Source organism: Polistes fuscatus, unplaced genomic scaffold, assembly GCF_010416935.1.
Source record: "Polistes fuscatus isolate 324 unplaced genomic scaffold, CU_Pfus_HIC Scaffold4, whole genome shotgun sequence".
NCBI classification, from domain to species: domain Eukaryota; kingdom Metazoa; phylum Arthropoda; class Insecta; order Hymenoptera; family Vespidae; genus Polistes; species Polistes fuscatus.
This window is the reverse complement of record NW_025113118.1, coordinates 2059888-2074620: the sequence shown is the minus strand read 5'-3', so window position 1 is coordinate 2074620 and position 14733 is coordinate 2059888. Positions and strand designations below refer to the sequence as shown.

General features: G+C 32.8%; 1 protein-coding gene across 18 annotated transcripts in view; it reads left to right on the top strand.

The window, feature by feature from the left end:
- The window catches only part of LOC122521485 (neurobeachin), a 310344-nt gene that overhangs the window by 224242 nt on the left and 71369 nt on the right, over window positions 1-14733 (top strand). For 8 of the 18 annotated variants that reach the window (XM_043642274.1, XM_043642270.1, XM_043642269.1 and 5 more), the window contains 26 exons: window positions 471-597; window positions 738-838; window positions 978-1073; window positions 2236-2357; window positions 2996-3122; window positions 3305-3424; window positions 3785-3931; window positions 4035-4142; window positions 4232-4237; window positions 5016-5156; window positions 5237-5382; window positions 5475-5688; window positions 7782-8034; window positions 8194-8336; window positions 8432-8622; window positions 8695-8803; window positions 8883-8964; window positions 9052-9368; window positions 9463-9684; window positions 9787-11467; window positions 11565-11730; window positions 11812-11965; window positions 12047-12226; window positions 13058-13198; window positions 13477-13584; window positions 13726-13897. In XM_043642274.1, the coding sequence (XP_043498209.1) occupies window positions 471-597; window positions 738-838; window positions 978-1073; window positions 2236-2357; window positions 2996-3122; window positions 3305-3424; window positions 3785-3931; window positions 4035-4142; window positions 4232-4237; window positions 5016-5156; window positions 5237-5382; window positions 5475-5688; window positions 7782-8034; window positions 8194-8336; window positions 8432-8622; window positions 8695-8803; window positions 8883-8964; window positions 9052-9368; window positions 9463-9684; window positions 9787-11467; window positions 11565-11730; window positions 11812-11965; window positions 12047-12226; window positions 13058-13198; window positions 13477-13584; window positions 13726-13897 (5374 nt within the window). The remainder of the gene's footprint in view (window positions 1-470; window positions 598-737; window positions 839-977; window positions 1074-2235; window positions 2358-2995; window positions 3123-3304; window positions 3425-3784; window positions 3932-4034; window positions 4143-4231; window positions 4238-5015; window positions 5157-5236; window positions 5383-5474; window positions 5689-7781; window positions 8035-8193; window positions 8337-8431; window positions 8623-8694; window positions 8804-8882; window positions 8965-9051; window positions 9369-9462; window positions 9685-9786; window positions 11468-11564; window positions 11731-11811; window positions 11966-12046; window positions 12227-13057; window positions 13199-13476; window positions 13585-13725; window positions 13898-14733) is intronic. The other 10 variants (XM_043642284.1, XM_043642285.1, XM_043642272.1 and 7 more) reach the window with 6 other exon arrangements.

Sequence of the window (14733 nt, the reverse complement as noted above, 5' to 3'; positions counted from 1 at the left end):
TTCGCTATATGCAAATTCGTTAGATTAGCTTCGTTGCAGTGAAATATTTTAGTAGTTCGGTAATTTCGAAGATAATTATACAACGGCCTTTCCCATTTTAATCGTTACTATGTATTCCTTCCAATTTTATTTGGATTGTTTCCTTTTTCTCTACGAACTGTCGATAGGCCCGAATTGTATATTTGCAAGAAAAAATACGCTATTCGAATTGGGATCGAGCAAATTGCATTGGGAATTCTCGACGGCATTGGGTAATCATGGTGTTATTTTCATAAAAAATAAATCAAATTTAATTGAGAATACAACCCACCGAAGTGAAAGGAAAGTGTTAGGTTGGTGATAATTGCTTTAAGAATATCTTATCTATATTGAAAAGAAAAATTATATACACATATTAATTGCTTCAATTTTCGTGCGTGTAATTCATACATTTATAAAATTAAAAATATTTTTCGTATTTTATGTTTCAGGCCGAAATATGGAGTGTATTTATTGCGATTTTAAGGAAAAGCGTTCGGAATTTACAGGCATGTACAGATGTAAGTCTTATAGAACACGTGCTGCATCGATTATCGCAAGCGGAGACTGTTGTTGCAGGTAAATTAAATTATTTCTCTTCGTTCCGAAGTATTACTTTTAGACTTCATGTTTTAATGTACAAGATTTTATGCGCGAGTCTGGAATGTCATGCATATTCGTGAATAAAAATTATAATTTTTTAATTTACTTTCACCCAGATTTATTGATCGATATGCTCGGAGTATTAGCGAGCTACAGTATTACCGTAAAAGAGCTGAAACTTCTCTTCGGCGCCATGAAAGCGGTTAAAGGAAAATGGGTAAATTATTAAAACATTTTAATCGACGTTAAAAAGATAAGAAAATGAAATTTATTAAAAGTGTCTTAATGTAATATAAATATTTCTTTAAATATTTGGTAGTGTCTTTTATAGTAAGAATTATTGTTTTGTTTTACAGCCGCGACATTCGGCGAAACTTTTGAATGTACTTCGTCAAATGCCGCAACGAAATGGACCCGACGTATTTTTCAGTTTTCCTGGTAGAAAAGGTTCGGTAAGTGAATTTTGCTTTCTTCTTTCGTCGCACACGTGTAATACCTAAGAAAACTCACGCACACAGATAACAGTGTTTCTATGGCACAAGAGTTCCTTTTTACCTTACAACTTCATCGAAGATGTTATTCGATTCTAAACTCTATCAAACTTCGGATAAGAGAATTCACGTTGTTTCATGAAACTCCCGTTTCAACTAACATCGTTTAAATTCGACAAAGTATCGATCCCTTTTAACCACAACGCGAGACCTTAAAGATGAAGCCTTGTATTGAAACTCTCGAGAATCCGGAGAATCGAGATTAAACCGTATAGGTATAACAAGGCATTATCGATTACCTTACATTCAGAAATCAATTCATGTAGTTACAATTATGCAATGTGTCCGTTTAATCACATTAATTACTCGGCCATTATAGCAAAGAAGAAGAAAAAAACTTTTATTATTTTTATCTCCAATAAGGAATTACTTTAATACGATTGCATTCTACAAAAGAACATTTTATTATTTATAAAATAAAATATAATTGATAATATCTATATGTATTAGAAAAATGTATAAATCAATATATTTAAATATTTTCATTATCGTCCAGTATATTCTTCGAACAACAAAGTGTTTGAAGATTCGAACCTGGAAGTATCCTTCGTTATCTAATACAATAACAAACTTGATGTGGAAGTTAGCGAAGTTGTGAGACACGGCTTGTCAATTAGAACCTGATAACAATGTTTGACGATGCCCCGTAGCTGTAGCGGATTAACCGTTCGCGAGAGTAAGTGGGACGTGTTTGCCTCGTAGTGGACCATTCAAATGGTGCTTGACTATTAGTAACAATTACAACGTTTAACCCTTTCTATATTAATATTCAATTTTTACTTCGATAATTATTCCGATATACAATAAAATCTCGATGAATGTGATTGATTTCAATTATTTTTGTATAACATGTATTAGTAAAATTTATATCAAACATCTTAATCGTGTTATTATTATAGGATTGTATTTAATAACAAACGATATTAATAATATGTTTCTCGAAAAAAGATTTTGTATAACTTTTGCAATCTTGCGTATGAGATAACTGGTGGTACCATTGAGTCCGTAAAAATAAATAATAGCAGCTATAAATACAACATATTCTTTCTCTTTTTGTCTACAGGCAATAGTATTACCTCCACTAGCAAGGTGGCCGCACGAGAACGGGTTCACATTCACCACGTGGTTTCGTCTGGACCCCATCAACTCGGTTAATATCGAACGAGAAAAGCCGTACCTCTACTGGCAAGTGCTCTTCCATCAAGTACTTTTACGAGAACACTCTCTTGAGTTGAAGCAACCTGCTGCCTTACGGAAACCAAATTCGTGCCCTTAATACGCCCTTTTCAAAATAAAAAATTAAAAATAAAAGTAAAAAGTTTAATAAAAATAACCCTGTAGATCTGTTATTTGTACAAGGCACAAATTTTATATGCCACGGCTTGATTGCGAATTTCATTAAATCGCTGTTTTTGTTTCGCATTCAATAACCATGAAGAAAAAAAGAAGTTTTCGTGATTACGAAACAATTTTGTTAATCGAACTCCTTCGCCTCGAGGGAACAGTGACATGTTGTTTTACCTACTCGTTCGATATGCTAGATACTTTTTCACGTTTTGTTAATTGAGTTTTGCGATGACGTCGAAACGCGTATAAAAATCATGGAAATGGTAAAAAAATCGGCACAAGTTTGGAAACAAAAAGTTGGCGGTGAAAACAAATAAAATGTTCGACTAGAATTGATTTTTATAATCGACGCTTAATATCGTTTCTTCGATTAATAGATATTTTTGTATGAGTTAATGTTTGTGCGCGCGAGCGCGCGTTTTTTACAGCGACTCTTTTATAATTTCAACTATTGTTTTTCTATTTTTTCATTGCAGTTTCAAGACTAGTAAAGGAGTAGGATACTCAGCGCATTTCGTAGGCAATTGCTTAGTCCTCACGTCTATGAAAGTGAAGGGCAAGGGCTTCCAGCACTGTGTCAAATATGAATTTCAACCACGAAAGGTATATGTAATACATATTTGTTTATCTTACAAAGTTCTCTCATTTTTACCTTTTTTAAATCCACGTAACTTACGAAACGTAATAAATTCAATTCTTAAAATAAAAATAAAATAAAAAATATGATGGTAGTGTGTGTGTGTGTGTGTGTGTGTGTGTGTATTTATCATTAAATATTTTTGCAGTGGTATATGATCGCCGTAGTGTACATATATAATAGATGGACCAAAAGCGAAATTAAGTGTTTAGTCAACGGTCAATTGGCTTCGAGTACCGAAATGGCATGGTTCGTGTCAACGAACGACGTAAGTGATCTTTAATTAATTACTTTTTATAATTTACATATATAGAATAAATTTGATGACAGAATTATAGTATAAAAAATCTACCCTTGGATTAGATTTTTCTTTTTTATTCAAAGATCAAATACATTGTACATTGCAGATATTGTATTATATTAAATGAAATTTACTCGTTCTAGCTTTGATGAATATATTTTCATGGTTAATTAATCACTCGGATAAATCATGAAATTTGTACGATACAATCGCCTTTTGATTTATTGTGTAATATAGTTCTGAATCAAACAGAAAGGGCGAAATTCGGTTAGGATAATATTATGTATGTGTATATTATATACATACTCTCGAAAACTTTGTTCATAGCCATTCGACAAGTGTTATATCGGAGCTACACCGGAATTGGACGAGGAACGAGTATTCTGTGGTCAAATGAGCGCGATATATCTATTTAGTGAGGCTCTTACGACTCATCAGATATGCGCTATGCACAGATTAGGACCTGGATATAAGGTGCGTTAGTTAGATATTATTGGTTCAAATTAGTATATTGATTCTTCATATAAAATTATTTTATTCTTTTTTATCTATTTATTATTTTTATTCCTATCTTCAGAGTCAATTTCGTTTTGACAACGAGTGTTACCTGAATCTGCCAGACAATCACAAAAGGGTGAGTGATGAGCAGGAGCTCACGAGCATGGTGGACCAAAGTATGCAAACTGTAAGCATTTTGTTTTATTTTCGCCCACCGTTTATATTTCATTTTGCACTCTCTTACAATTTATTCCATTTATATACTGCATACTCGAGTCCGAGGTAATTAAATGAAATTTAAGAAGATTTATCTTTTTTTCGTTTCAATAGAAACGACGATGTTCGCTTTTGTGGGAAATACATATTTCTTCGATATTCTTTCGTATTTATCATCTTTCCTCTTCTATGCTTCTCTCTCTGTCTCTCTTCCTCTCTCTTTTTTTATTTTTTTGCTTCGTACTATCTTTAGATATAGTGATTTCTTATTCATTATTGTATTTATTGTATTTATTTTATTATTTTGTACACGTTATTCTACATTTCAGTCTTCCTTTATTTCCCCGTCGTGTATCACTCCGTAGATTTTATTCATTATATTTTAATCCTTTTTTAAAATGTAATATTATTATGACTTCATTTAATTAATTATTAAACGTAGTTTCGTTGGGTCTTCAATGTTTTTTATCTTTTTTATTTTTTGCCACGTAGAGTATGAAATTTCTTGCGCATGCTAGTTCCGTAGACCGAACGTGTTCCAATCGATTTTAATTTTCTGCCATCGTTCGACGGATAAATATACGAATATTGTGGAGATTTACATACAGGTATATACACATACGCGTATATACGTAAGTACTTGCGTATACATTATTATTCGATTTTATCTCCGACTTTGAGTTGAAATCCGTCGGGCGTGTTACGCTTTTCGCTTATTATCATAGCCTTGATAATCAACTTAATAAAGAATTATTATTGTGATTACCAAACTCATGATGAAAAGCGTTCGAAGAGAAAGATTCATAGATGAACGATTAAAATATGTATATGTGTGATATCACAGGTACTTTACGACGGAAAACTGTCGAATGCTATTGTGTTCATGTACAACCCAGTGGCTACGGACTCTCAACTTTGTTTGCAAAGTGCACCGAAAGGCAACGTTCCATACTTTGTACATACACCACACGCTCTAATGCTTCAGGTACGAATGTTAAAATTTGATGTATTTTGATTGTATGGATATTTTAATGAATAAATATAAATATGTTTTTGTTCGGGCAGGACGTCAAGGCTGTTATTACGCATTCGATTCACAGTACGTTAAATTCTATCGGTGGTATCCAAGTACTGTTTCCTCTATTCTCGCAATTAGATATGCCTTACGATTGTATAGCACCGAATGACATCAAGCGAGATCCTACATTATGGTAGAAAAAAATTGATTATTTATTATACATGCATGTTGTAAAGTTTTGATAACATATGTACGAAACTGATATTAAATTTGCTTACGTTTCAGTTCGAAATTGTTGGGCTTTATATGCGATCTTGTGGAGAGCTCTCAAACGGTTCAACAACATATGGTACAGAATCGTGGATTTTTGGTAATTAGTTACATGCTTCAGAGAGCTAGCAGAGATCATCTGACTACAGAAGTTCTAGCATCCTTTTTAGAACTAACAAAACATCTGGTAACCTGCCTCAGTGCGAACAGCGATCTGTTGCTAAAACAGGTATTGATTAACTCATAGTTCCCCTTTTAGAAAGTTAGTTTAGGTTGAAATTAAATTAGAATTTCGAATTAACAAGCTACGAATTCGAAACTTTTCATTCGTTTATTCATGCAAAATGAACGCAATCTTAAAGAAACTAGAACTTACCTACTTTCATTCGTTTAGACGTAAATAGTGTCGTTGTGTTAGAATTTGATTCCAGAAGTAATATGTAGGACCATTTTTTTTTCGTAGAAATTATTGTAAATAAATACGACGTGTTACATTTCGTATATACTGTCAAAGTAACTTGAAATTAATTAAAATTTAATATTCCAACCGTGTCTATTATTATATTTCAGTTGAAAATCCCCAAACGAATAATTCATGCAATATGTATATAAATTTATTTATGTGAATTCGATATGTTATATAATTAAGCATATTATTCTCCAAATATAGGAATATAAATTTTTCCTTATCAATTACACTGTAATGAATATTTTGTTCATTTAAGAATATAATATTTGTTTGGTAATTTTAATACGATAAAGCTGCAATGAGCTTAATTATTGCCCTTTAGACTATTTTATGCCGATCAAAATTTTCATAGTTTTGAGCTCTGACAAGTACTGCAATAGCATGCAAAAGCGTATGAAAGCTTCATTAGGTATTTTTGCATCTTTTCATATTAATTATATTTCCTAATTAAGTTGCAGTAGCTTCTATAATTTTGTTCCTTCGTGAATATATATATATATATATATCAATTGTATACATTGTTACCATTATATTTGTAACAGAAAAGCATGAGAATCATATCACTTTTTCTATAACTGTCTCACTCTTTACCTCTCTTTCTCACTCCTTTTCTCTTTCTTAATCATATGACTTTAGCGTTTTCATTGAAACTTTGGATCGCATGCAATCTACCGACTATTAAGGCTTCCCGTTTGTCAAAATACGCCTTCGCAAAATGTTACTTCGCGTGAATTTCCATGGCTTTTTGACATAAAAAAAGAACTGTTCAATTATCTTTTTTTGCGACGCTAAATTTCACCACTGTCACATGCTATCACTCAAATATTTTTACGTTTGTGCGATAATGCGATGCGTACATGTTGCCTAATCCTATTTTTCATTAATAATTATATATATGTTACTTTTCTTATTCGTATATTATACCTATCTCGATCGGACAATAATTTTGTGGTATGATTCAATGGTATACTAATCAAATCTACGTGTTTTCCTTTTCCTCAAATTTTTTCTCACAATTATTAATTAAAAAAATCACTCCTTGTGTTTTTAATATTTTATTTCAATGTTAAACGAACGGAGTACATTGTTTTAAGTTGATTTTGTTAATAATATTTTTTAATAGATTTTTTGATCATTTTCATTTACATTAAAAATAAAGTTAATTGAAATTTAAAAATTAGTTTTGTAATTGTCTGAAGTTTTTAGTAACTCGTCAGGTTTAACCAAATGATCGAGTCATTATAAACCGAAGTTTTATTTCTTTTTTATTCGATACAATAGAAAAATTCATTATCCTAAGTTATAACTTTTCCTTAACAAAATCAGTGAAAAAGATTGTACTCGTATCTATTTGTAATTTCCAAATCAAATGCATGAGTATTCTATGCACAAAGCTCATGTCTACGTATCTAAATTAATATTTTTCATAATTTTTATACAATCTCCGATATAAGTATTTTGTATTTATATATATATATATTTTTAGTTCTACGATATTTGACGATGTATTACGCAACATACGCATAAAGAATATAATTTAAAAGAGAAATGAATTATGAATGAAAAATTAACTTATACAAGATCGCATTTTGTGCCGCTTAATATTATTTTTTATTAGATTCTTTTATATCATATAGATAATTTAACGGTATAATTTAATATCCACGTCAGATCGATTAAAGTCATTGATCTATCGATAGTATGAGACGAAGCAAATGGATTGGATGGAATTGAATTGTCGAAAAAAATGGCGATTATATTAGGCACATATTATTATGTGTCGTAAACAGGAATCCCATAAAAGTCGGCTAGATTGGTGTGTCCGAAGAACAGGCAGATCTATGGTGATGTAGTTGTTTTATTTTTCATTCCTAACCTGGCAGCTATTGGATCACGTCCTTTTTAATCCCGCTCTATGGATATACACGCCAGCGCCGGTACAAACCCGGCTTTATTCATACTTGGCCACAGAGTTCCTCAGCGATACGCAAATTTATTCTAACGTTAGACGCGTCTCTACCGTTCTTCAAACGGTGCACACGCTCAAGTATTACTATTGGGTTGCTAATCCCCGTGCCAAGAGTGGAATAACGCCGAAAGGACTCGGTGAGTTGCAAATGCTTTATTATATTTTCTTTTTATAAGCCTTTCAATATTTTCAACTAAATTTTGTTTTTATTTGAAATTTGTTGCATCATGTTAACTGATTCTTTCTAATTTCTTTCTTCTTTTTTTTTTTATTTTTCTTCTTTTTCTTTCTTACAGACGGACCACGACCTCAACAAAAGGATATCTTGACAATACGTTCTTATATTTTGCTATTTCTTAAACAATTGATTATGATCGGTAATGGCGTGAAGGACGACGAATTGCAGAGTATTTTGAATTATTTAACAACGATGCACGAGGTATGAGATTGGTCCATTTTTCTCCAAAATTCAATCGATAATGTAGTTCGCTGTCAATTTATAATTAATAAATGAAGGATTTTATTTATTCGCAGGATGATAATTTGCACGACGTTTTACAAATGCTTATTTCTTTGATGTCCGAGCATCCCTCTTCGATGGTACCAGCGTTCGACGCGAAACAGGGCGTGAGAACGATCTTCAAACTGTTAGCAGCAGAAAGTCAATTGATTCGTCTTCAAGCATTGAAATTGTTAGGATTCTTTCTCAGTCGCAGTACACATAAGTGAGTGATAAGAAGTTTCAAGATATATGTCTTTTATTCTTCTAAGTTCTAATTAACTTACAATTACAATAGAAGGAAATACGATGTAATGAGCCCACACAATTTGTATACTCTACTAGCCGAAAGATTATTATTAAATGAGGAAACATTGTCTTTACCAACTTACAACGTTTTATATGAGGTATTGTTCACATTCTATATAATTTTAATCATTTTTCTATCTAACGAAAATCTAATCATATAATAAATAATATTTTCAGATAATGACGGAACACATAAGTCAACAAATACTTTATGCCAGGCATCCCGAGCCAGAGTCACATTATCGTTTAGAAAATCCTAGTAAGACCCAATAAGATTTTATACAACATATTCGCTTTTACATGCATCTCGTTCTTATTACTTTAGTCTTATTTTCTTTAATTTCAGTGATTCTTAAAGTAGTAGCAACATTGATACGACAATCAAAGCAAACGGAACAATTGTTAGAAGTTAAAAAATTATTTCTCTCCGATATGACATTACTTTGCAATAACAATCGTGAAAATCGTCGAACCGTATTGCAAATGTCCGTCTGGCAAGAGTGGCTTATAGCCATGGCTTATATTCATCCAAAGAATACAGAAGAACAAAAGATATCTGATATGGTTTATTCCCTCTTTCGAATGCTCCTTCATCACGCTATTAAGCACGAATATGGTGGTTGGCGTGTTTGGGTCGATACTTTGGCGATAGTACATTCAAAGGTAAAAGATGATGAAAGATTAAATAAAAAATTAATTAGTTTGTGATTTTAGGAATAATGTAATATTTGTTTTTAATATTAATTCGTTTGTAAAGGTTTCTTACGAGGAATTTAAACTTCAGTTCGCTCAGATGTACGAGCATTATGAAAGACAGAGATCCGATAATATAACGGATCCTGAATTAAGGCAACAAAGACCCATTAGTACAATTTCAGGTTGGGATCAGCAACATTCAGGTAACAATGGTTACAATCGGCCATCGCCTTGGACTAATCAACAAAATCATGAAGCTCAACACGTTGAAAGGAATTACAAAGTAACTTATCTTTTCCTAGGTTTTTTAAAGGATAAAAAATATTAATTATAAAGAATACGTTTTTTTCTTTTTTTTTTTTTTTTTTTCTCTTTTTTTTTGTAGGAGTTTGATGGAACTGAAGGAAACGATCGTATGGAGGAAACATGTAGCTGTGATTTAAATTCTATAGACAACACCGAAAGCGACGGAAGTCCGGCGATCGTTAAATCCCATAGCGAAACATTGGATACCATGCAATCTAGCGAAGCAGTCTCTTTAGATTCAAGATTAAGCGACAAGCCAGAGACGCCAACGACGGCACGAGAGATTCACACGGACACACCGACAATTTTGGAAGAGGCGAATAGTGAAGTAGCTTCTTTACCAACAACTCAAGAGACCAGCGAAGTGATATCGATCGAAAGCTCCAGCGATGTTTATAGCGAAGTACAGAAAAGTCCAAGTCCGGATTCTATGGTGATTCAGTCAAGTACGGTACAGAAAGAAGATGAAAATGTTCAGCAGGAAATGATAGTCCCAACGAAAGATCAAATAGAAGATAATGAAAATAATAAAACGGATGTCGATGTTGTTATTGAGAAAGAAGAAGTCGAAAAAGAAGCGACGAAGAACGATAATTTGAATGATGAAAAAACTGCCGGACCCGTAGAATCTAATGACTTCGAAACAAAGAAAGAATATGACGATGATAAATCTCAACAATTAGCTGAAAACAATGACGCGAATAGTATTAAGGAAAAGAGTCCTAAGAAAGATAAGACCGACATAGAAAGTTCTGAAAAGGCGGAAGAATCCGTCGATGATGAAAAGCAGTCAGAAATCATAAACGATATGGGTAAGGAAGAATCGGAATCATTAGAGCAAGCTGACGATTCAAAGTACCTCGAGAAACTTCAATTAGAAAATGATAGAGAAATCATAGATAGCGATACTTCTGAAGCATATCTGACACCAACGGAGCAACAAGAGACATCTACGGAGACGAAGACGAATGTCGAAGATGTCGCAAAGATGGATGAGAAAGATTTTGCCGAAAAAGTAGCTGTTGCTGAAGAAAGAAACGTTAGAGTAGATGAGGATGCCGAAGAAATTCAGGATGCTCCAGAAAGTCCTGAAGATTCGATCAATAGAGTAGAAACGGATGATAACGCGAAAACCATAGATAGCAATGATGATAAGATAGAAGATAAAGTAGAAGAAGAAGAAGAAATAGATAAGGAAGTGGAAAAAGTCGTAGTGAGTAGTACTTTAGAGAGCGACGAACGTGTCGTGGACACTTTAAAGGACGACAAAAGTGCTGTTATTAATAGTAACGACGACGAACAGGTAACTGAAAAACACTCAAGAGAGCCGTCCACTATTTCTACTAGCGTAAGTGATAATAAGTCAGACATTCCGGTGAGAACCGAGGAGGTAGGAGTAACGGATAGTGTTTCTAGTAATAGCGATATTCAAAGTTCTGTAGATAATGTGACGCAAGTGCCAAATCCTAAACAGCAAATCCCAACAATATCTACAGTCTGTGATGCTACTAAAAGTTTACCCGACGGTGTGCCTCAAAACGTTAGTTCTAATGTGATTGCAATGGACAATCCAATTACTACGAATGACTTAACTCCAGATCACGTAGATGCCCACCGCAGATCCAGTTTACCGATTGTATCCTCCGAGAGCAATGCCGAGGACCCTCCTTCTCTACCTGTTCCCTTACGAAAGACATCATCACCCCAAAAAAGACCAAGGAGTGCCTCAACGTCCACGCAAGTGGATCCGAATCATTTCGGTACGTTCTTGCTCTTGTATTCTTTACGTATATATTTTTTTTATCTAAAAGATAGAAAAGTTAGAGAATTTATTAATCAAAGATCGTTTCTTTACAGAATCGAAAAGAACAAAGCAAGGAAATCCTTCCACCAGACCAATGTTCAGTCCAGGACCTACCCGGCCACCATTCAGAATACCAGAATTTAAATGGTCATACATTCATCAGCGATTATTATCGGATGTTCTCTTTTCTCTCGAAACAGATATTCAAGTTTGGAGAAGGTAATTTATCCAAGACACGTACATTACAAAGTATGAAAAAATGAAACTAACGAGAAATTTATTTTTGTACGTTTTTTATAGTCATTCGACAAAGTCGGTATTGGACTTTGTGAATAGTAGCGAAAATGCAATTTTCGTAGTCAATACTGTTCATCTGATCTCTCAATTAGCTGACAATCTTATCATAGCTTGTGGTGGACTTTTACCACTTTTAGCTTCTGCTACATCGCCAAACGTACGTATTTCCAAGATCGTTCATTAAATTACTCTATGATCTTTCTTATATTTGGAAGTTATTATGATTTGATATTCACAGAGTGAGTTAGACGTAATTGAACCGACTCAGGGGATGCCGATAGAAGTAGCAGTTTCATTTCTTCAAAGGTTAGTCAACATGGCTGATGTGCTAATCTTCGCAAGCTCCTTGAATTTCGGTGAACTCGAGGCTGAGAAGAACATGTCCAGCGGTGGAATTCTAAGACAATGTTTGCGACTGGTTTGTATCGTTCATCTTTTTTCTCATTCTCAATTTCTTCATAATTTTTTTTTCATCGTCTTCATTCGCATTTATCGAATGAAATGGTATAATCGAACGTCTATTTCATTAATTAAGTATCGATATTACAAATAAGATTTCTGGAAAACATTGAAATTGGGCAGAAATAATCATAAGCGTTAGAAATGCACACATGTTCATATATAAGTATCAAACATCAATAATTCCATTTCAGCAAACATAATACATGAGTAGTGTGGGAATCAATACTGCATTAGTACCGAAATAGAATAAATGTATGTAGTTTATCTCGTATCAATATCCCACATTACATGTGTTACTATATTTTATAATCTGTCATATGATATATGGCGATAAGTAAAAAGAAGTGTCTCTCTGTAGAAATCACAGAACTTTCATATTACAGTAAACTGCTTATCAACCAAAATTTAGTCGACGATAATGTATATTGCAGAGATTGTGTCGTCTCTTATAAATGTTTTATTAATTAGTTTGAAATACTCGTACATATATATCATACATATATAAATACATACATACATGCATACATACATACATACATACATACATACATACATACATATATACGTATACGCATTCATACAATTTTGTTTCACAAAGCTAGCCAAAAATGATTTTCATTCTTAAAAATACACAGCAGTGTATTTCGCTTGTGAGATCTCTGTGTATTTTCTCGCATTTAGTTAACTTCAAACATATGTATATACATACTAAAGATTCATTAATACCATACCCCAATACAATTATTTTTACATACATATATATGTCTCTGATAAAATGCTTCTATAGGTCTGTACATGTGCCGTTAGAAACTGCTTAGAGTGTAAAGAGCGTGGCAGATCGTACAGCATGTTAGGTCGACAGATTGGTACTAGTAATAAATCACACCACATACAGTCTCTAATACGAGGAGCTCAGACATCGCCCAAGGTACGTTACTTCCTATTGTCATAATTCAGCTTACATTAGAAACATTTAGAATAGAATTAATTAGTATCATCGTAACTCGCGGTAGAGCACAATGGTTCTTAGAAATATTTCAAATCCTTTATGCGTTTGTCCATTCTAATTTTGGAGTATTTCTTTTTTTTCTTTTTTTTTTTTGATTCAGTTTCTTCATTTCGTGTCCATGTCAACGCACTATAGAGTCTTTAGAAGCGGATGCAATATTTTATATTTATATATCGAATATCGTTGCTCCTTTATAGAACATAGTGGATAATCTGGCTCATCAGTTAAGTCCTGTGAAGGATCCGGAAAAATTACTTCAAGACATGGATGTGAATCGCTTGAGAGCTGTGATATACAGAGATGTTGTAAGTACATAATGTACTTTGATCGATCTTATCGAAACTTCGATAATACCTTCTTTCACCGTGAATTAGAGACTCGACGAGGAACTTGCTCGAAGAAATTAGATGAATGGTAAAGTAATTTATGATTTCCTCATTTTACAGGAAGAAACCAAGCAGGCACAGTTTCTGTCCCTGGCTATAGTTTACTTCATCTCTGTACTAATGGTCTCGAAGTATCGCGATATTCTGGAACCACCGATATCTCAACGTCCACCAAGTCCTGTTCAGACGATACAAACTAATGGTGCCGGTTTGAGACCGAGTAGCCCTTCAGGTAAGATATCACGTGATTTTTTATTATTCAATTGACATACGAGTTGACAATAAAGATTTTTATTAAAAATTAATCAATATTTTGAAATATTTCATAAACAGATTGAAGGTAGATTCGATTTTTTTATTACAAATATTTCAAGTAGGGATAACATGGGTATATATGTATATGCTAATCTTGTATTGATCATTCAATTTTTAATGTGAGAGCGCGTGGAAGATTGATGGACAATGGTCGGTCTCGTCTTTCTTTCTTCTTTTTTAAAAGATCTTCATATAAGAATTAAAAAAACATGTTGATATTTTTTTAATATTTTTTTTTTAATTTTAAATATTTGTAAATAAATATTAATAATTTATTTCGTCAAAACTCTTACATGTCAGATATGTTCCGTCATTTAATTCACTTCCAATTATTTCACTTCAATTGTTTCGGTTATCAATGGACGAACACATTTCTTCCTATATCTTTGTTAAAACACGATATTCCAAAGCATGACTATTCTATATTATAAGCATGTATTTATTTTATAATCATAAGTCTTGAAAAAAAAAATTTTTTTAAAAAGAATAGTCTCTGCCCTAATGTAGCTAGAAACGAACTTTTATTTCCTTCTCATTTTAGGAGATTTATTAGTCTGACCAAATAATGATCTAATACAGTCATTGGATATAAATTCATCCAAAATTGAATATTCAAATTAGATTGAATAATATATGAAATTCAGTTGATAAATAATTTCTCGACGGAGTTCCATAAAAAACAACTTTTCATTCTAAATATAATCGTAATTATATTATAATTCTAGACGTCATAGTTAAATATATATTTATATA